The following is a 24,651-nucleotide window of genomic DNA, read 5'->3' as shown; positions in this document are numbered from 1 at the left end:
AAAAAGAAAATAATTTTCTTTTCTTTATATAATTGTGGCTAAGCCATGCGTTAAATATTGTGTTTTTTTTTTTTGCTACCACACAATGAAATATGTCTAATATAAATGTAGGAAAAGAAAATATCTTCTCTCTCTCTCTCTCTCTTATATATATATATATATATATATATATATATATATATATATATATATATATATATATATATATATATATGCTTACCAAGAAATTGTGAAGAATGTTAAAGAGGTTTCAATTTTAATAAATTTGGACAGTTTTGTGCATACATGTGTTGTGTGCAGTATAACAAAAATTCTCCCAAGGGGTTTGTTTCCCTCTCTCATAAATAGAGCATTAAATATTTACACAGTGCAACAGAATTTCATAGATAAATAATATATTTTGCCTGCAGATGACAATATTTCCAACTTGAATGCTGCAAGTAGTCCATTCCATCGTTGTGATATATTTGTCTTGCCTGCTTGTCACCACTGATATTTTAATTGTAAAAGATTTCACTGATATGTCTGTTCAGATGAATATTTAAAAAAACATTCCTTTGAGTCCCCCCTCCAATGTCACTTTCTCTTGCAAAATAAAATGTTACATCCAACATACATGGTACCTAATCAGAGCAATGAAATCACCCATTGTGAGATAGTATTCACCCCTCATCATTGCAAACTAAACAGATGAATAATTTTCATAAAACCTGCTGGAGACGAGTAAAATAACTATTGAAACAAAGTGTAACATCCTTGGTCTATTTTTTGTTTAAAGAAACATTCTGGTCCAGTGAGAAAGTAGCAGGGCAGGCAGCAGTGTTGAATGTTGTATAGGACCATAACTCACCCTTCCATCACCCAATTGATTTGAAGAATACCCCCAAATATCTTCCACCCATTATCTGTGAAAATACCATTATTTGTAAAGATATGAAATTTTCAGTCACATTAAAGTAATACAGGTGATTCTCTTCGTATGTTACATGTTTAGGACTAAATATGATTCTCTTCTTATGTTACATGTTTAGGACTAAACATGATTTTCTTATGTACATGTTTAGGACTAAATGTGATTTTCTTCTTATGTTACGTGTTTAGGACTAAACATGATTTTCTTATGTTACATGTTTAGGACTAAACATGATTTTCTTTTTATGTTACATGTTTTGGACTAAACATAATTCTCTTCAAGTTCAACAGAGACTGATCAGTTTTGGGGTGTTTTCTGATTTAAAAATGGGATCCATGCCTGACACGTTATAAGCCGGTTTGCGAGTTATCAGGGTGCATGTTATTGAGGGAGTGGTGTCATTTGCTATTTTGGGGTGGGGGTGTAGTTTTTTTTTCTTCTCTTATAGCTCTGCTGGCCATAGTCTAATTGTTCATAAATGAAAATGGTGTTATTCAGACATTCAATATACCTGCCACTTTGGCAATCTTTATATCTTATTGTCACTTTCTCCTGCGTGAATGGTCATATCGGCATTGTGTTATCACTGAAATACTTCTTATGATGTCATATTGGTTATAAATGAAAATGGTGACAGTCTTACCTCCAAGATGGAATCCATTGTGGTTTCCATCTTGGAAGTAAGACTGTCACCATTGTGGCCATCTTAAAAATCTTGTAATGGCTACTTTTTCTTGGTGGCTGGTTATTATTAGTATTGTGCTTTCAACAGAAATCTTCTTATAATGTATTGCTGCTATTAATGAAAATAGTGTGAATCTAATATCCAGTATGGTCACTATGGCAGCCACTTTAACAATCTTGTTATTGTTACTCTTCCCAAACAGAGTCATATCAACATGGGGTTTTCAACAGGTCTTAAATTTAGGTGTTCACCTTTTTACTTACATTTCCATTTCTGGCTATAGTGAAATTTTCTTTTCTAGCTATAACCCCAGCTCAGCGTGTGCAGTTTTTACTAGGAAAAGATGAAGATGAAGATGAGGAACACAGAGCTCATGACCTTTTCTGTGAGATGGTGGAACTTGACACAAAAGGAGAAGTGAATCTATGGAAGGAGACAGCAAGGTATCATTGGACATTACCTGTCTCGTTGTCTTTCTGTCTAAATCTCTAAGACTCAAAACTAACAGTTGCCTGAGTGTCTAAGGCAAGTGAAACTATAGTCATGGTAAGTACAAGCTAAATCAGCTTGTCTGACCACGTGAGTAAGAATCACATATATTTACAACACTGTCCCGTTTAAAGTCGATAATTCAGTCAATGATGTAATTGAAATTATCTTTCTTAACCATGATAATAGTGTGGAAAATAACTTAATTATTAAAAAATTATGTCATTCTTTTTATGTCAGGTTGTCCCTGTCAGACATAATCTTACTTTATGTCACTGAGACCAACTGATATATGGCTGTTACATGTTTCATGTACAAGGATGAAATAATCAGATGTGGTTTTTATATGGGTTTTCGTTGTCAGATGATAAGGAAGATTGGGGGTGGGGGAGAATGTAGAAAATTTACAAATAGGGAATATGAAAGGGACAACTGTGGTAAAGAATTTCAGCCAAAATGGAATGAGGAGTAACTAATGATGTGATCTTGCATCAAAATTGGGGAGCTTGAGAAGTACAGATGGCTAATGATGTGATCTTGCATCAAAATAAGGGAGCTTGTTAACACTTTGGAGGCCTTATCTTAGAAGCAGTTAGCTCAGACTTAGAATTTATCATATTGTAGGTATAGTTTTCCTATATTATGTGCAGTTTCATATTTTTGATATTACCACATGTTAAAATAACACTTTATGTGATTCTGATTGGTCCAAAATAAGACCATGAAATTATTATTCAGTATCCTCTTTACTGATTGGCTGGAATCATGGGACAACATTTTTAACCACACCTTCTTGAATGTTTGGTTTTGAATGAATATTTTTGGCAGCCATTTTTGAACTCAACTCGCGAAAGGAAATTGAGGAAAAATTACCTCCGCTGTTTGAATATGGATATGTTACCTCAACAGGGGTTTGTTATGCCATGTATAACAATATCATAATGAGAAACATGTCATAAAACTACAAGACAAGAACAACAATAAGAAGTAACACTAAGGGTACTGCTTGCTTGATGGTGGGGTGGGGAGAGGAAGCGGTATATCTGTAGCATAGATATAGAATCCACTGTATATTCAAGCGTGGTTTAAATGTTAACTTACAGAAATAAATAAACTCACCTCTGTTCACAGAAGAATTTGGACATATATGGGTCTCCTAACTGACAGAACTTTATCCAACCACAGCATCGTTACACAGTACATATGGAATGCAAATCTGACTAAAAAAGAAATTTGTTAATGTCGTCTGTACAGTCTATTGCTTCAGTAAAATACTGTAATACAGTAAAACCTGTCATGAGCGACCTCTGCTATGAGCGACCACCTGTCATTTCCGACCACAATCGTAATGCACGGATCGATTTTACTATATAAACGCTCTGTTATGAACGACCACCTGCTGAACGCGACCAGCGACCGCGATTTCTTGGCAAAATATGCATTTTGACACTGCTATGAACGACCGCATCGCCAAAAAATCAAAACAGATTGACACCACTGACCTTAACTTAATCCTTTGTAAACACAAGAGCTCGGGATAAATGTAGTATGCAAACAAAGTGCACATTAAATAACACTATAGTTGAACAACCATATATTGGGATAAACACCTCTAACCATCATTTAATCCTTTGTAACAAAGACTGCATAAATAGCAAAGATTGTTCTAATAAAGTATTTAAAAATAATTTGTCTTGCTACAGTATCAGTTATGTGAAATTTACAACTCCAGCGTACAGTGTCATTTGTAAACTGCAGTAAACCAGACTAAAGTACATGTCACTAACCGCCATTGTAGTGCCGAAGTCATGTGAATAGCCAGTAAGAGTAACATCAAAGGGAGTAATGATGGATATACGCAGTCAATTTAGAGGTTTGTATTTTTTCTTTATCTGTATGAAAACTCACAAAACGCCGGTAGTCCTTATGTCCAAGTGAGAAATCGTTTGAAAGGGCTTCAGTGTTGGTTTGAGTACGTCGTTTTCTTTCCATTTAATCCATAATGCCTGGAGGGTGAATGAGCTCATTGTCTTTAATACTAGTAAGTGAGAATCATTTCCGGATTTTTTTAAAATTATATTTTATTTCTTTTGTTAGTGTTTCACCAAGCCACAATCTGTTTACGTGGGTGCAGATGGTCGGAACATTTGTTTATCGAGCTATAACGCTGTCGATTTAAACTTCGTCTCAGAATAAATGTACAGTATTGTTTCCTGATGAGTTAATTATGTCTTTTGGTTTCATTCATTGGTACATAATATATATTTATTCCACAATTCCCCAAAACCTGATCAAAACCGATAGTCTTTATAACGTCAACACTAATAACAACGGCAGAATCTCCGCTGAAAAAAAGAAAAATTTTAACACTGGAAGAAAGGATTAATGTCATTGAAAGAAATGAAAAAGGCGAGACCACTCGCAAAATAGCAGTCAGCTTAAGCGTCGGTAAAACGCAAGTTCAAAATGTAATCAAAGACAAGAAGTCCATTAGAAACGAATGGCAGAAAGGTGCACAAGCACAGAGGAAATATGAAACGGCACGACGGACAGTTTACGGAGATCTGAACGAGCGAGTATGGGAGTGGTTTTGTGTTGCAAGGAGTAAAAACATACCAGTAAGTGGGAAGTTGATTCATGAAAGGGCAATAATTGAGATACATGTTCAGACCAAATAGCTGAGTAAAACATGTCAACAAAGAAGTATAATGGATTTCTTTTAAAAAAACAAGTGAATAAGTGTATAAAATAAGATATATACATCATATCTAACTGTTCATTTTTTGTATATATTAATGTGATGTTGAAATATAAATTTTATTCTCGTTTGATAGATGTATATATTTATTATATAAAGATATTTTGAGAGGAATGCATGCATTATTTAACAAGATTCATGAATAAAGGATATGATACATGTACAGTGAGTATGGGTATTATTTATTTTTCAACAATGCTAACTATTGACCCTGAAAACCAGTCCATTTTCACACACCTCTTATGAGAGACCACCTGTCTTGAGAGACCACTTTTGGTTGGCAGAAGGGGCGGTCTCTCATAACAGGTTTTACTGTATACTTTCACAAATGCATTGCAGTAAGTGGGGGGATTTATGCATCCAGTAATCCTATTTCACATAAAAAAATCTCAACAATGTAATGTTTAGTTTTGCAAGTGACATTTTAGGGTAAACATGTACTCTAGGCCTACTGTTTACCATGTCAATGTGGCATCACATCGCATTAATCATTCAGTTTTGAAAAATGATTTTGTCGTTATAAAATGTTCTGTTTATTCGGATGGAAGCTTTTCTTTGATTTATTGTTTGTAAAAAATATACAGTCTACCTTTACTAGTTCAACTTTAGTTGGGACTATATTTTATGCACAACAAATGAAAGGTGCACAGTCTGTCAGAATGAATGATATTATTCTTTCTTCTTTCTATCTAAATAATTTCCACTGAAATAAAAACTATGTGATAAAAGATTCTCAAATGGGTAATGATTTAATATTAAATTTATGAAACTTGTTGAATAATGTCCAGCTTTTGCAAGACATTATTCAACTCGTTTAATAAATTCAATATTAAATCGTTACCCATTTGAGATCCTCTGTATATGCTTTTATCATCAAGATCTCAGATGATTTTGGTAATGAATGAGTTCCACACATATTAATGAGATCATGTTCCATCTGATTGGTTCTGCTTGTTACCTATCTGCAAGACTTATTTTTGATCCAATTTTGACCAAAATTGAAATATGAACTTGTGTCCAAAAAAGCTTGGATGGGTTGTTAGTTAATACATTTGAACCCAGATTATTATTTTTATCAGATTAGATCAGTCTTTATATATATATATATATATATATATATATATATATATATATATATATATATATATATATATAATCAACATGATATGAATGGAATTGTCAGTGAATGAGATCCATCATGCATATTAAAGATGTGATCTTGCATATTATTGGCTGAGCATGCTAACTCTGGAGGTCATTATTTCTGAACCAATTTTGATCAGACACGGAATATATGCTTATCATCAAGATCTTGTAGAAGTTTGATAATGAGCAAGATGCATTTTATTAATGAGTTGAATTTTGCATCTGTATGAATGAGCTTATTACCACTTCAGAAACCATGTTTTTGATTTGATTTTGATCAGATTTGAATATGGACTTGCATCAAGATCTCGGATATATTCTATAATGAGCGAGATTCAAGCATATTTATGAGATGGCCTTGCATGAAACTTGTACGTTTTATGTAAATTATATTTGGCACTTGTCCATATAAATCATGAGTACTGTGCTACTGTTTGGAGTCCATACACTTGTCCATATCAATATTGAGTACTGTGCTACTGTTTGGAGTCCATAGGCCATAACAAATCTTGAACATTATACTACTATTTGAGACAACACACTTCGCTTTATCAATCTCGAGCACTGTGCTACTGTTTGGAGTCCTGGAGTCCATATATTTGGCCATATCAATTTTGAATACTGTGCTGTTTGGAGTCCATAGGCCATAAAAAATCTTGAGCATTATACCACTGTTTGGAGTCCATACACTTGGTTTTTCAATCTCAAGTACTGTGCTACTGTTTGGAGTCCATATACTTGTCCATATCAATCTTGAGTACTGTACTGCTGTTTGGAGTCCATAGGCCATAACAAATCTTGAGCACTGTACTACTGTTTGGAGTCTGTACACTTGGCTTTATCAGTCTTGAGTACTGTGCTACTGTTTGGAGTCCATAGGCTGTATCAAATACTGTTTGGAGTCCATATGCAAAACAGGATAAGTACAAAGTTGAGATACTGTGCAGCAAGATACACTGCAAAAAGTTCTTGCAGTAGAATCATTTTGTGAAAGGATTGAACCACTTGGATGGGAGTCGTTGGAGAATGTAACAATGGCTTACAACATTATGCAGAATTGTCCATTACATGTAGACATCCCATCATCAGAATTCCTAGACCATCCATTTTCTACGACCGCTCCGGTGGCTTAGTGGTTAGAGCGTCTGCCTCGGATGCGGGAGGTCATGGGTTCGATCCCCGGCCGAGTCATACCAAAGACTTAGAAAAATGGTACTAACAGCTGCCTCGCTTGGCGCTCAGCATTAAGAGGTTAGTGTTAGGACTGGTTGGCCCGGTGTCAGGATAATGTGACTGCGGCATGATGCCCTAGTGCTAGACATCACTAAAAACTGCCACACTGCAGACATCGTAGCGATATGACTGAAAAATTGTTAAAGCTACTTTAAAAATTCAAATCACACACACACACAACATGATAAGTCAAGCTCTGAAATTTGACACTATATTACCTCTGCTGATGTCTTTTATGTACAGAAGATTTTAGAAAAACTTGGGGCCAAATTGCATGCAGGACCTAATGATTTTTTGGATCTTGTTGGTTTCTCTGCCAATATAAATGTATAGGTGAGAAGTCTCACCTGTAGCCAAGTAAGAAGGCAATGAGAATACTCTCCAGCTAAAGTATATATATTGTCTGTACACATAAACAAATTGAATTTGACTGAAATAATAAACAGTTGTTTAGAAATGGATGTATGGAAGTTTTTAAGAAAGATGCATTTTTAATTTTATTAGCTTTGAAGGATGTATTTTTTAAAGGTAAACTGTACAGGCACATAGAGAATGATTCAAGATGGTGACCAAATACAAATGAACTGATGGTGTGGTTTATGTATTGTGACTTTTTAGGGCATAAGCTTCAGCAGAAGGGAAGATCTTGTTTCATCAGTTTATTTGCAACACATTATTACATTCTTTTGTCTCCTGATAGTTTTTGACAAAATTTAACTTTGTTTGGGTCGGACTTTTAGGACGATGCTGTCTTCAATCAGAACCGATTGTGACTATAAGCTGTTTTGTTGAAAACAGATTTTCATGCCTGGTGGCAAAGCTCAATATTAAAGATGAGGTGAAGTTAGAGTATTTGACTTTTTGAAATTTATTCATTGTTACACAGTTATGAGTCCAAGCAATCCAAAATAAAAATGTGTAGGTTCTTATGTATTTTCTTGTGTGTGGATATCTGTTTGCAAGTAAGGGTCATTTGGAGCTGTACAGTAAGAATTAATTTTAAAAAAATGAATAACCCTTAAGCCAGTTGCTTAGACCACAAACCTTGAATGATTGTTCATTCTTACATATTTAGTTTCTTAGTATATAAATTATTCAATACATGCCAATCTTTTTAACATGGTTAAGATAATCTAGAGTAAAAGCGGTGTGTGAGTATGACTCACATAAAAGAACTCGCATGTCATATCAAGTAAAACTGGCCTGATCTTGTAAAAATTGATAGTCGATGCACAGTTGGCTTTATCTATGCATAGTTGGTTTTATCTATCCATAGTTGGTTGTATCTATGCATAGTTGCTTTATCTCAGCACATACAGTTTTATCAATGCATAGTTGGCTTTATCTATACATAATTGCCATTGTCTATGCATAGTTACCATTATCTGTGCATAGTTGCCATTATCTATGCATAGTTGGTTGAATCTAGACATAGTAGCTGTATCTCTGCATAGACAGTTTTATCTATGCATAGTTGGCTTTATCTGTGCCTAATTGCCATTGTCTGTGCTATGTTACCATTATCTATGCATGGACAATGTTGCATAACTCTCTTTCTTTACCAGTTGTGATTAAGACTTGATTACGTTTGCATGTATGCATAACATTTCTTGAATTTGGCATGACTTGACAGTTGCATATATGTGACAGCATGGTTAGACATACATATTACTTTTTCTTGTCAGTGTCATATACATTGCAAATGTTATTCAGTGGAAAATAGGCAGTGACTCGACAGTTACATCTTATCACTTTTCCCATGGCTATTTGAACAGTGTCATCAATAGTGTCATCAATTGTTACAGTTGAGTGAGAATTACATCTATATGATGGCATGTCAGGGCATACATATCACTGTTCATATGAATAGTGGAACATTGTCATAGATATTGTGAGTGTTGTGATTCTGAGAGAAAGGTTTTTGTTCAAGATTTTCTAAATTGAATAGAGGAGGTTATTGATACAATCTGTTTGAGGGGATGCAAATTTGTCTCCCACAGCTCTTCTGAGCACAAGACAGAGAATTTAACTCAGAGACTGAGATTTCTTTGACCCAATGTGTTCCCCCTAAATTGATAATTATTTTCATGTGTTTGTTTTTCAAATAGGATAGAAAAAAGTATAGTTCTGTTGTATTGTTACACCACTGACTTGTTTACCTGCAAACACAAAAGTCGACATTTAGCATTATGATGTAATGAAACCATCAGATGACAACTCAAGATAACCAACCTGAGACAACCAGACTGAGATAAGAAAAGTAACTAGCACAAAATTGAGAGGTTTCATTTTTCGCATGTGTGAGAAACATAACACATTCTGTGAAAACCTTGTTCAGTATGAAAAAGTTTTAATACCATGTGAAATAGTCATATGCATCCAACTTGTCCAGTTCACTGTTGTTTTGTATTATTTGACAAAAAACTATACTTTTAATTTTGTTGTGTTTCAGATGGATTAAATTTGAGGAAGATGTGGAAGAAGGAGGGGGTAGGTGGTCCAAACCTCACGTTGCAACCCTGTCCCTTCACTCTCTATTCGAGCTGCGATCATGCATTCTGAATGGAACTGTTCTGCTGGATATGGATGCAGAAGAGTTGTCCCAGGTTGTAGGTGGGTACCATTCTCTGCAACTTTACTGCATCAACCCAAGATCCTGCCTTTCAATTTAATTTTTGTAATTCTTTTTGTTTCTTTGGTGGAAGTGGATTTAATTATTGATTAGCTTTCTTAGATTAGAGTTGTATAAATTAAAACCATTGGATATTCACAATTATATGTTTTAAAACTGATTTAATCATCTCCATGAAAGAGGGAGGACACACAAAATGTGTATATAGGTGTGGTAGATACAGATATCGAGATATAGGTATTAGAAATGTTATATATTGCAATATCATGATATCAGATGTGATAATATCGGCAGAAGATATCGATCAGTGATATCAAATAGATTTGATATATGCACAACTCCCCTTCACTGTACCGTTCCAGTGGCCTAGTGGTTAGAGCGTCCACCTTGGATGCGGAAGGTCGTGGGTTTGATTTCTGGCTGAGTCATACCAACGACTTACAAAAATGGTACTAACAGCTGTCTTGCATGGCGCTCAGCAGTAAGAGGGTAGTGTTAGGACTGGTTGACCTGGTGTCAGGATAATGTGACTGGGTGGGACATCATGCTACATGTCTGCGGCATGATGCCTCAGTGCTTGAGATCACTATAAACTGCCACACTGCAGACATCGTAGCGATATGACAAAAATTGTTAAAGTTACGTTAAAAATCCAAATCGCACGCACGCACGCATATACACACACACACACTGCAGTAGAGAGCACTAATATAGAGTAGCACATTTACTACAGTTAGCTGGGCCCTGAGTAGCTGAGTGGTCTAAAGCACTTTCCGTCATGTATCACTGCCATCTCACCTCTGTCTGCAGGGGTTCAAGTCTCGGGCTCGGCCAGTGTGAATATGTGAGAAAGCTTGCCGTTAGTTTTTTGTGAGTCGGTGGTTCTTTCTGGGGTTTTCCCGGGTTCTTCCTCCCCCATTAATACTGGCCGTCATGTACAGTCTATCTTGTGCTGAAAAATGGCATTAAACCCTATAATAGCAGTAAGGGCCTCAAGGTAGATTAGTTTTTAGCTAATTGTGTTACCCTCTTTAGATAAGGTCATTATTATTATTATTATTATTATTATTATTAACAAGAACAGCAACAACAACTACAATTAGCTGTATCCTGAAGGAAAATTCATATTGGGTACATTATTTTTGATGATATCTGAAGTTACAGATATTTCTATTAGTGATATATATCCCAGATGTAGGACATATATATATATATATGTATGTATGTATGTATGTATGTATATGTATATATTACTGTTTAAGGGCAACTTAGCATAGTAATGGCTGTATGTTGCCAATTAAAAATCAAGTTGTAAATATATAGTAAAAAAGGATTGCAGAAAAAGGAAGATAAATCCATCTAGATATTTGTCAGAATGAAGTACAATACAAGGATAATATAAAAAAGGTAGAGATGTTAAACACAAAAGAGAAAGATGTAATATACAATTCTTAAAAAATGGTCAAAATTTGTTGTATAAATCACATTCCTTAAAAAATGTTTTATATAATCAAAGTTTCTTCGTTGGGTTTACATCAAAATACTTCTATCTCACACTCCATAAAATACTCATGTCTCACAGGGTCCATTTGCAGGAATTGAATATAAAAATACTTCTGTCAAAGGGTCCATATGCAGCAGTTGGTTAGTAAAATATACATCTGTCTCACAGGTCCTATGTGCAGGTATTGTATATAAAACTTGTGTATCATGGGGTCTATATGCAGGTATTGTATATAAAATTTGTGTATTATGGGGTCTATATGCAGGTATTGTATATAAAACTTGTGTATCATGGGGTCTATATGCAGGCATTGTATATAAAACTTGTGTATCATGGGGTCTATATGCAGGAATTATATATTTAAATTACTTCTGTCTTGCTGGATCCATATGCAGAGATTATATATAAAAATGCTTTTGTTTCACAGGCTCAATATGCAAGAATTATATATGCAATTACTTTTGTGTATCAGGGTTGATATGCAGGCATTGTATGTAAAAGTAAGGTAGTAGATGCAGCAGTTCGTAATTTAGTGCGACCGCTCCAGTGGCCTAGTGGTTAGAACGACGTCCACCTTGGAAGTGGGAGGTTGTGGGTTCGAACCCCAGCCGAGTCATACCAAAGACTTGCAAAAGTGGTACTAACAGCACCTTGCTTGATGCTCAGCATTAAGAGGTTAGTGTTAGGACTGGTCGGCCTGGTGTCAGGATAATGTGACTGGGTGGGACATCATGTTGTGTGTCTATGGCATGATGCCTCAGTGCTAGACATCAGTATAAAATGCCACAATGCAGACATCGTAGTGATATGACTGAAAAATTGTTAATGCTACGTTAAAAATCCTAATCACAGACACATCACACTCTTAATTTAGTGCACACATTCTAATGTCTGCAGCCTTTCTTCAAACAGTGTGTACATTTGGAGTGCTGTCTTGAAGTTCAGGGCTCAGTAGTGTCAGTTCTGTCATACTTTTCCTTTCTGTGATACAACCATACAGCTGTTTGAGATTAAAGGATAAAACATAGCGTATTTATGTATCATCATTAAAAGGTATGTCACGTGACAAATTGGGGTTCCTATCTTCAGGGTCAGGTAATGGCTTAGAATTTTGATACATGTTTGCTTTGAATTGCATATTACATGTATATGGATTATGTGGTTTCATATGTATGGATTAGAGAAAGGCTACATTGTAAAAATATTGTTGTACATGCATGCTGCTATGTATATGAATGCATGTGTGTTTGTATATGTCTTTATATGTATATATATATATATTCATTTGTGTGAGGGGGCCCCGAGTGGCTGAGTGGTCCAAAGCGCTCACCATTCCGGATCACTGCCATCTCACCTCTGTTTGTGTGGGTTCAAGTCCAAGGCTCGGCTAGCATGGGTACGTGGGAAAGCCTGCCAGTAGCTTCTCGTGGGTTGGTGGTTCTTCCCTGGGTTTTCCAGGGTTCTTCCTCCACCAGTTATACTGGCCGCTATATATAGCCTATATTGTGCTGAAAATGGCATTAAACCCTAGAACAACAACATCATTTGTGTGAGGGTCCTATTTCTTCAGGTGATTGTGTTACCACTTTAAAATCATATCAATAATGATATTATTATTATTATTATTATTATTATTATTATTATTATTATTGTTATTATTATTATTATTATTATTATTAAATCTTTCCTTCTGGTTTATATCTTGAGAGCTGATTAAACTAGGTATGCTTATATATTGTCAATAGAAGATGTATAGCACTCCTTATTTGGGGTCCTGTCCTCATGTTCAAGGGCACAGGTCAACAGGTTAGTATTTTTTTAGGTTTCTTTTGTTTCTGCTTTGTATCATTAAATGTAGTTTGAGGTACAAAGGTGAACTATGATATACTTGTGCTTCTTAGTTTGATGATATCTCTTGTAGCACAGTCAAGGTTTTATCTTCAATGGTCACTGATAAATTTATTTTGGTTAACCCCCTTGTTTTATTCATGCATCAACACCCTCTGAGTGAGGACCATGAAACTAAATTACTTTCAATAATTGCCCAGTAACTTCATTGCTCGGTCTTAAAGGTCAGATACAGATTTTATTGTGAGCTTTTGTGACCTCCTTATAGCAGGCAGAGAACAAGAAAATTAACTGAATATTTTACTATATTCTGATGTGCAAGACCAGTGGGAAGGGCCATTGTAATTGGCAGACGATGTGAGTGACCACCCGAGGTACCATTTCATGGAGTTTGAGGTATTTTTTTTGAGTGGGGCATGCTGATGGCAGTGTATATCCAGAGTGATGTTTCATCCAGTGCAGACTTGCATTGGTCCTGCCCTGGGGTCATCATGTTTACTTAGTTGTGACACCAGTGTTGTAAGAATACAGATCTGTGTCTGGGTTGGGTCATCATGTTTACTTAGTTGTGACACCAGTGTTGTAAGAATACAAAATGTAAATTTTTAGCTACAATGTTAGAGCCTTAATGAAGTAGGGGTATTAATATTGGTACTAGTAATATATTAATTCTGGGTAGATGCGGGAGGCTTGGGTCTGCAAGCGCGCCAAGGTGACATGGGCAAAAGCATTTCTGATGATGATGAGGAAGGAGATGCAATGGTAGTTGTTGCAGTTGTTGCTATGGTCTCCTTTGTTCTTGTACAAAGTGATGATGTTGGCATCACACATGTCCTGGGGGATGTGTCCCTGTTTCCAACAGAGGCAGAGGAGTATGTGCAGGGGCTGGAGCAGTGCTGATCCCGCTCTTGAGGACTTCAGGTGGAATGCCATCACTTCCAGGAGCCTTCCTACAGGCAAGGCAGTCAATGGCTTTTCCGAGCTCTTCCACGGTTGGTGGTGTGCCTAGTTCGTCCATGACTGGTATGTCTGGAAGGGCATCCAGGGCAGTATCAGTGACGATGTTTTGGGTTGCATACAGCTCGAGCTAGTGCTCAACCCATAACTGCAGCTGTTTCCCCTGGTCTGTGATGCCCATCTTGGACTGGAAGGGGGGTGGCTGTCACCTTCATGATACCCTTGTACATGCCTTTTGCATCCCTGGTGTCGGCAGCTGTCTGTATACTGGTGCAGAGGTTCAGCCAATAGGTGTTGGGGGCAGCAGCAGGCTGTCTGCTGGGCATTGTTCCTGGCAGTCCTGAGGGCTTGTAGTGTACTAGGGCTAGATGCAGCCTTGTATGCCAGGAGGTCTTTACTCTTTGCCTTAGTCACGGGCTCCATCTCTTCCAGTTGCCCTCGTACTAGTGGGCATTTTTGCACTCATTCCCATAAGCAGTGATGGCTGAATTGTACACAGCACAGCATCAGGGAGGTGGGACTAATTGGAGTCGATGGTGTCATCAGGTGTCACTTTGGTGAGAGCTTCCTGCAGTTTACTGACGAACTGCTGTGTCTTCTCTGGGTTGCTTGCACAGCAGGTGTTGATGCATGAGCGACCCTTCCTCTTGGCATGGTGCAGCTTCTTTGGTATTCTTCACGCCTTGCTGACCACAAGGGAATGGTCCATGTCACAGTCGGCACTGTGGTATCTGCTTGTGAGGAGTTCCACACGTCTGGCGATGACGAGGTCTAGCTGGTGCCAGTGGCAGGAATGTGGGTGTCTCCATGACACCTGGTGGATCTCCTTGCATTTGAAGAAAGTGTTGGTCACACTTAAGCTGTTGAAGCAACACATCTCCAGCAGTCACTGACCATTCATATTGATCTTGCCCCTTCCGTAAAAGCTGAGACAGGAGGACCAGGCCTCGTGGTGAGCTCCCACTCTAGCATTGAAGTCTCCTAGTAAGTAGAGGTCTTCATTGTTGGGGATACTGAATATTGCCTGATCCAGAGCCTCATAGAACTTGTCTTTCTCCTTATGAGTGGAGCAGAGGGAGGGTTGGGGTGTACACGCTGAAGATGTCAGCAGTGAATCCAGAACACATGGTCCTGATGCTCCACTTGCGAAAAGAAGAGCTGGAGTATTCGTTTTTCTTCTTTGAGTCTGGCCTGGTGCAGAGTTTGTAGCCCACTTGTCGAGATGGTTATCTAAGCTTTACGCACCCAGTGAAGCAGGCAGGCCACGGTGGGAAGTACTTTACTGGCTGGGGGCTGCCCAGCTTGAGGCAGGTGGTAGCTGTCCAGAGAGACATTGTGATCTCGTCCACTATTTGAAGTAACCCCTGGCGCCAAGTTATATGCCATCGAGCTTTGACTTATAATTGGTAAACTGCTACTTCCCGTGTTGTAACAACACCTTATGACAATGCTGGAGTATCCTCCCCAGTGAAGCTACGAAGCCTGGGCAGGGTGGTATGGAGAATCAGCTGTTGCCCATGCAGCAGATCCCCCACCCCATCTCCATGCAGCTGGTGGACCCAAGGGAACGACAAATGCTGATACATCTTGGCACCAGTGGTATTGCTGGAGTTGCCGGAATGACATTGAAGTTAATGTTAGATCACCTTAGGGACTCCGTCTTCAGATTTTAGATTTTCTGTCAGGGTTTATTGGGTTTACCCAGAGTCCCAGTGTGGCTTCCGAGCCAGCCGGTCAACTGTAGACATGATCTTCTCACTACAAGTAGACTATGGCATTAATGGATTTAAATTAATACAGGCTATTCAACATTATGGAACAGTAAATCTGGCGTATCCAGTAGAATGCAAATTCAGGAAAGTTAAACTTGGCCAAAGCTTGTGTTAGTGAAAAATCTTTTTTCGGAACAGAAGTATCCAAAGACAACACCTTTGAGCTGTGGAAAATTGTACATAACAGCCGACAGTTTTCAAACTTGTTCCAGCTGGCTAAATTAGCTATGTATATGCCCCTTCAGACAAGTAGCTGTAAAAGGGGTTTCCCAGTACAGAAAAATTTTCATACACAGATAAAAAAAAATGATCAAGCTCAGAAACAGTCAGCAGATTAATGCTTATTCAGCTAGAGCTAATATCTTTTAAAGATTTTGATTTCAGTAGGGGTCTTACAGAGTGGATCAGGTAAAACGAGAGATAGTGAAATGTTATGTAAATATTGAACAATAATGTTTCCTCCAACAACATATTTCTGTTCTACTCCCCCTTATTTTTATTGCAAGGGGGAAGTTCCCCCGTATGATAGAATCCTGGGAGCATTTTTGTATATCATCGAGATCTAACATTGGATAACATGGTATGAAATTCAGTGCCATTGAAGTGATATTAATTTCTTGTAGATATAGTTTTGTATCATGTGTTATGAATTCAATGCTATTAAAGTAATATATATTTCTTATAGATATAACATTACATAACATGGTATGAAATTCGATGTTATTTTCAAGTGTTATATATTTCTTGTAGATGTAACATTGGATAATATGGTATGAAATTCAGTGCCATTGAAGCAATATTCATGTAGATATAGCTTTAGATAACACATTATGAAATTCATTGCTGTTCAAGTGATACATATTTTTTTATAGATATAACATGGGATAACAGGGTATGAAATTCAGTGTCATTCAAGTGATATTTATTTCTTGTAGATATAACTTTCGATAATGTGGTATGATATTTACTATAGACTAACTTTGGATAACATGCTATGAAATACAGATATTTACTTTATGAAGCTATAACATTGGATAACTCCCAGATATATGGGTTTCTAGCTGGCTGACCATCCGTTTGCTGTTGTTGACCCTAACTCACCCCCCCCCCATTTTTCTCTCCCAAAATTGATTTGTACAGCTAATCAAACTGGATTAGTCCAGTACTTACTTTGAAGTGCATAGAGCTCTGTGTGTGTGTGTGTGTGTGTGTGTGTGTATATATATATATATACAGCAAAATTTTAAACAATGCATTGGAAACTACACATACTTTTTGCTGGCATTGTCTGAAATTCAAGTGATATTTATTGTAGATTTAACTTTGGATAACATGGTGGCTAATAAACAGCTTGAAGATGATTTGAAAGAGAGAGTCTGTAGCATGATGCTTCTACGACATCAGCACCAGAATGAACCCCATCATCGACATAATCATGAAAGTTCCAGTAAACTTCATCTGCCTCTTATACGTTCATTAGCAGACATAGGCAAGAAGTATTCTGAGCCACGTATTCATCATCATGGCCATCACAGTAAGATTTCAATTTCATTTTTACTCATTTTCAATGCTTTTGATGTGTAACTTTATTCTTCTTTGTCTTGAAAATTGTATCATTTTGTAGCTTTGGAAAACAATCTTGTTTCCTGGGCAGGTAAAATCTTGTTTTTGATTCAGTTACACAAGGATGTTATGTCACGGAAAGTAGAAAAAGTTATATATTTTCCAGCCCAGATTTAATATTATGCTCAATCTTGTTCTTATTGCCTAATTGCACTTTATTTTGGAGATCAGGTACGACTATTTGGCATGACAGATTTATCATATTTCTCCAGTGCTCACCAGTGCCTGAAGTTAAGTCCATTCCAGACATAAAATTTTTGTTAGTAATGTCCTTTTGATAGGATTCTCTGTTCAAAGATGGCATCCCCCAAATGTTTAAAAAATTTATGGTAATTGCTGCATTGGCAATTTAATGGAGAAGTATAGAATTGTTTTATATATAGATTTAGAAAATTTGCTATTACAGGAAATTATGTATTGAATCCTAAACTATCAAGGAAGAAGTTACTTATAGTAAACTCTTGATTTACGTGTATTTGATTTGCCCATGTCTTGCATTTACGTAATATTGACACCCAAGAAAAAAAATACACCCCACGATGCACGTCATTTACATATACATGTATATGGGAATTCACAGCACGGGTTTGCAAGCAGGAATCAACTGGGATGAAGATTCATCTCCCCATTGATGGATGGATTCCTGTTGTGTGAATTCAACATACACAAGGTTTCTCAGGACGCAGTATATATGTAAATTGTGTGTTATTTACTTGTTTGTATGGGTATTGGTGAATAATCATTTCATTAATAGTTTTTCTTTTAGGTTAAGCTGTTGATAAATTAGAAGGAGAACTCCAGAAGTATCAGGTTGACACTCTACTTGACAATATACTTCATGCGGACAGAGTTGATTTTCTTCCATCTTATTTCCCAGCTAAAAGACCCAATAACTGGAAGATATAAATTTCCTCTTCTTTGTCAGGTTATGAAAAGATTATTGGTTCTTTACCATTCTAATGCTGACTGTGAGAGATTGTTCAGTATTGTTAACAAAAATAAAACTGAATTCAGATCCCCCAGCACTTAGTGCTCTATTGGTACAAACTGTTTTGAAATGTAGTATGAGAGTCTATTGCTTTTCAAAGCTCAAAGTGTTATATACAAAAACTTAAAGCAGTAATTGATGCTAAAAGTCCAGAGGGACAGATAAATCATTTTGTACATATGCTTATTAAATTTTATCATGTTATATATGGATTACTCTTTTTCTGCTTGGATTACTCTTTTTGTCCACTTGGATTACACTTTTCCCTTGCCAGGGGTTGGCATGTATGGGTGCATTGTGCAGTGCCAATCTGGGTCTATGCATTTTATTAGTAGTTAATAATCAGTAGAGAAAACAACACAGACCCTGATCTGCCAGCACATGTGATACTAGATCAGGGTCTGTTGTTTATAGTGGTACTTATAAGTGAGTATAGACCCTAAGTGTACACAATATCATCATTACAGAGTATTTGCTCAAAGCTTTGTTTATTTTCAGTTGGGGTGCCTACAGTAAAAAAAAGACATGATGCTCACATTTTTTAAGCCTCCAGGGTGTATTATGTATTCACCAAAAAATGCATTCCATGTCAACAACAGAAGAAAAAAAATACTGAATTAATTATATTTTTGAGCATTTAAATTATATTGTTTTACAAAAAATACATTCCATGTCAACAACAGAAAAAAAGATACTGAATTAATTATGTTTTTGAGTGTTTAAATTATATGGTTTTAGAAAAAATGATTGTCTTCATCAGTTATTAGGTGTCTTGTTTTCACAAAAGGATAATTTTCTTTTAGAGTTTTACACTTCATGGTTATAGCAGTTATGAATTTTTTTAATAAAACTGAGTCAAATCATTTTTTAAAATCCTTTCTTCAAACACCATTTGAAAGATTTATAGAGGATCTCAAATGGGTAATGATTTAATATTGAATTTATTAAACAAGTTGAATAATGTACAGCTTCTGCAAATCTTGGTGAACAAAAGCTGGGCATTATTCAACAAGTTTAATAAATTTTGTATTAAATCATTACCCATTTAAGATTGTTTTTATCACATAGTTTTTAATTCATTGGAAATTATTTAGATTGAAAGAAGAATGACTAATTTTATTTATTCTGACAGATGATGCACCTTTCATTTGTGTAAAAAATAGTCTCAAACAAAGTTGAAACTAGCATTAAATGATAATTTTTTTTTACAAACTATAAATAAATAAAAAAACAAGTATCCTTCTGAATGAACAGAACATTTTACATAGACAAAATCAGTTTCCAATACAGAATGTCCAATGCTTGTGATTTCACATTGTTTGATCAGTACCAGTTGGAGTACAGTAAATGATTCATGTTTACCCTAGTTTCACTTTCACAAATAAACATTACATTGTTGCATATTTCATGTGAAAGGAGTACTACTGGATGCAATAATTCCCATATCTACTGTAATGTGTTTGTCATGGAATATCTGCAGTATTTGATTTGGAACAGATACTGCCCCCTCCACCCCACCCCACACCCCCGCTATCAGTTTTTCTTGTTCTTCTTGTCTTTGGGTTATGCACATATTTCCATATAATGATACGTTATACATGTCATCAGAGGCCCTTGTGGGGATAAATTGGCAGACAGATGAGACTATTTATTCCCAGTTCCTTTTTGTTACTCAAGTTGAACACTGACCACCAAAATGTTCAATGAAAACAAATTTGAGAAGGCAGGCTTTTCCCACAATCACAGCCAATCATTTCAAAGAGTACTGCACAATAACTTTTTGGGCTTATTTGGACCAATCAGAATCACATAAAGTGATATGTAACACGTTTCGATATAAAATATATGAAACTGCACATATTATAGGAAAAGTGTACCAACTATTTGATAAAGTAATATCAACATTATTCCTTTCTTTTCCTTACTGCAAAGGTCATAAGGAAACTCAGCAACTTAATCATATATGTGACTCAGGTGATTTATTCTTCTGTATTTCATGCATTTATTATGGTTTTTTTTTGCATATGAAGCAACACAGCAGCAGGGTTGGAGAAAACACTTGTTTGGCGGCCTAGTTTAAGCTATAAGTTATGCTCATCAGTTAAATTTATGTTTCATGACCAGAATACAAAGGAAAAACCAGAATATTGGCAAGTTTTTTGAAAATCTTGATTTTGGGCAAGTAGCCCATTTTTGATTTTTCCAACCCTGGTAAGTCAGATTTTATTGTTGTGCCTGCCTTGGTAGGAATTCAATATAGTGGTCATTTTAGTATCCTCTATGTGTCTTTACATCTGTATATCTGTAAATCCAGTGTCACTGAGACCCAATTTTTATGCTTGAATATGTTTTTTTAAGCAAGTTGTTACACTCTTAATATCTTAAACTATATTTCAGGTACATGCATCAATATTGTTATACATTTATGTCTTGAAGAAAGTAACTTAGCCACAATAAAAATTAGGTCAGCATGACCTAATTTGCATTTGAGTAACTTTTCTATTTTCAATTCATTTGTTATGCCCTAATAAACTTAGAACCTACCTCATATACACTCATGAAATCTGATGTGTACTTATATTCAGATGAAAGTATTTCTTATGCCAATTTGATGCTATGTTTTAGATTGATTAATTTATGCATTTTCTGTTATTTGTTTGGTACACCCCTACTATCACACACACACACACACACATACACACACATACACACAAATTCATACTTGCTTTCTATGTTTGATATATATATATTTGTTTTTCCTGTTTAAATGGAAGGCTCTTTTTTTATATATTTCTTGCTTTACCATTATGGTTTGAATAGATTTAATGTTTTTTTAAATGAATTTTATTGGTACAGCTGATTTCACAGGATTGCTTTGCTTTTTATATGATGTATTTTTAAAGGCATCCACAGTTTTTGGAAGGGCATTTAGTCTTACATGTTACCCCTGTTCATCCCAATCCATTCATGTTCAAACGACATTGAAATACCATATATCTCCTGGTATAATACTTGTTTTAATGCTTAATTTTCACACATTATTATACAACATGTATGTGTTTTTATAAACAGTATATGGAAGTTGAAAATAAACCATCTTCACTAGTTTAGGAACATGGATATATCTGCTTTGTTCCATGTTGACTCTTTCTTTATGCAGCCAGCTGAAACAGTATTGACCACTCTGCTATCTGATTGGTTGCATCGGAAAGAAATTGATCCAATCAGATTGCTGTTTACTTAGAAAGAGGGAATACTCATCATAGCCTCCATAGACAACAGCATGTGTTGCTTACAAGTTTTTCCCGTTCAAGCCAATCCACACAAGTTTTCTTTTGTGTTAAGGCATTTGGACAACATAGAAATCATGATATTGAATACCATGTTTGACATTTCTGATAAACTTAATGAATTGGTCAGTTGATTTAGCTTGATACATGAAGTGAGTCTTGCATCACAAGTGGCCACATGTTCAAAACATTGTTTTGTCTAGGTATTTGCCAAGGGTTGATGTGATATGAAGTGGATTAGTGACCCTTGACTAGTAAAGAGAAAATTCACATGTACTTACATGACACAGGGTGATAGTAAGGTGGAATTCAAATACACATTTGAATGTTATGCCTTTCGCTTGATAAGAAAATAAATATTCTTAGTAGCATGAAAGTATTCTCATTATACACTTCCTACATAAATGTGATGATATGAAATGAAAGTATTCTCTATATACGTTTAATATAAATGTGATGATATGAAAGTATTCTCTATATATGTTTAATATAATTGTGATGATATGAAATGAAAGTATTCTCTATATACACTTCCTACATAAATGTGATGATATGAAAGTATTCTCTATATACACTTCCTACATAAATGTGATGATATGAAATGAAAGTATTCTCTATATACACTTCCTACATAAATGTGATGATATGATATGAAAGTATTCTCTATATACACTTCCTACATAAATGTGATGATATGAAATGAAAGGATTCACTATATATATTTAATATAAATGTGATGATATGAAAGGATTCACTATTTACACTTCATAGAATTAAATGTGATGATATGGAATTAAAGTATTCTCTATATACACTTTGTATAACTATGATATAAATGAAAGTATTCACTATACATGTATACCCTTTGTACAATTAAATGAATGTGAGGATATAAATGAAATTATTCAATATATACAGTTAAATGTTATGATATAAATGAAAGTATTCACTATATGCACTTCATATAATTAAATAAATGTGGTATGAAATGAAAGGATACATTGCATATACTTAATATAAATGATGATGTGAAAGTATTCACTATATTAACTTCATAGAATTAAATGTGATGGTATGAAATTAAAATATTCACTATATACACTTCATATAATTAAAAAATGTAATAGTATGAAATGAAAGTGTTCCATCAATACAGTTAAATGAAGGTGATGATATGAAATGAAAGTATTCACTATATACACTTTGTACAGTTAAGTAAATGTGATAGTATGAAAGTATTTGCTATATTCACTTTGTACGGTTAAATAAATGTGATATGAAATGAAAGTATTATCTATATACACTTTGTACAGGTAAATATGATGATATAAATGAAAGTATTAACTTTATACACTTTGTACAATTGATTAATTTGAAGATTTTAATGAAAGTATTAACTTTATACACTTTTGTACAATTGATTAATGTATGATATAAAATGAAATTAGTAACTTTATACACTTTGTACAATTGATTAATGTGATGATATGAAATGAAAGTATTCAATCTGTACAATTAAATAAATGTGATGATATGAAATGAAAATATTCAATCCGTACAATGAAATAAATGTGGTGATATGAAATGAAAGTATTCAATCTGTACAATTAAATAAATGTGATGATAAGAAATGAAAGTATTCAATCTGTACAATGAAATAAATGTGGTGATATGAAATGAAAGTATTCAATCTGTACAATTAAATAAATGTGATGATAAGAAATGAAAGTATTCAATCTGTACAATTAAATAAATGTGGTGATATGAAATGAAAGTATTCAATCTGTACAATTAAATAAATGTGATGATAAGAAATGAAAGTATTCAATCTGTACAATTAAATAAATGTGATGATAAGAAATGAAAGTATTCAATCTGTACAATTAAATAAATGTGATGATAAGAAATGAAAGTATTCACGATATACACTCCATATAATTAAATGAATGGGATGATATTAAATGAAAGTATTCAGTCTATACAATTAAATGAACGTGACGATATAAAATGAAAGTATTAACTTTATACACTTTGTACAATTGATTAATGTGATGATATAAAATGAAAGTATTCAATCTGTACAATTAAATAAATGTGATGATATAAAATGAAAGTATTCACAATATACACTTCATATAATTAAATAAATGTGATGATATAAAATGAAAGTAGAGAGGACTGGAAAATTGGCATTACATTTTAATTATACAATTAAACTTTTCATAGTTTATTTTGTTATTTTGGGAGTGGGTGGGCGATGAGTTATACAATATATACTTGACAAAATAGTGTAAATTGCTTAGGTAAAGGTTGTGCTATGTGCTTAAGAGAATTATTAATAATTATCAGTTCCTTAAGGTCATGAACATTTTCTTGAAATGGGTTAGTTTCAGACGGCAGATTAGGATCAAACTTCAAAGGTTACATATAAACTAAAAAGAAAGTTGCAATTTGTAGGATCTGTTGTTTGAAAAATGTGTAATTTTTATGAATTTTTATGAACTTAAAAAAATATGTTTGTTATAATGAAGGACTTAATAAGAGAATCATGCTTCTCTTGGCTGAAAGGACAGAGGTATTCCGATTAGTTATTGGAGGGAACCAGTTAACAGCAACAATACCTCAACAAAAGTTGCTTGTCAATCTGATTTTTTGCTCCAAATTTCATTAGAAAAATTTTGATTTAAATTGTAAACTAGCAGTGTGATCAAATGTTTATTAAATTTGTTGCAGAACAATGACACAAAATGAACTCTTGTTGTAGTTTGTCTCATGTAAATCATTGTGCCATATTAAGACATTTGGTGTTAATT

At 34.9% G+C, this 24,651-nt stretch overlaps 1 protein-coding gene across 1 annotated transcript in view; it reads left to right on the top strand.

Annotated features, from left to right (window-relative positions):
* The window catches only part of LOC149790457 (electroneutral sodium bicarbonate exchanger 1-like), a 179,242-nt gene that overhangs the window by 57,218 nt on the left and 97,373 nt on the right, over positions 1-24,651 (top strand). Inside the window, exons 4-6 of the mRNA XM_089972516.1 lie at positions 1,900-2,041; positions 9,677-9,837; positions 17,253-17,471. Coding sequence (XP_089828642.1) covers positions 1,900-2,041; positions 9,677-9,837; positions 17,253-17,471 — 522 coding nt within the window. The remainder of the gene's footprint in view (positions 1-1,899; positions 2,042-9,676; positions 9,838-17,252; positions 17,472-24,651) is intronic.

The sequence above is a fragment of the Sinohyriopsis cumingii genome, chromosome 10 (genome assembly GCF_028554795.1).
Source record: "Sinohyriopsis cumingii isolate HCF-2022 chromosome 10, ASM2855479v2, whole genome shotgun sequence".
NCBI lineage: Eukaryota > Metazoa > Mollusca > Bivalvia > Unionida > Unionidae > Sinohyriopsis > Sinohyriopsis cumingii.
The sequence above is the reverse complement of the archived record's forward strand: the minus strand, read 5'-3'. Positions and strand labels throughout refer to the sequence as shown.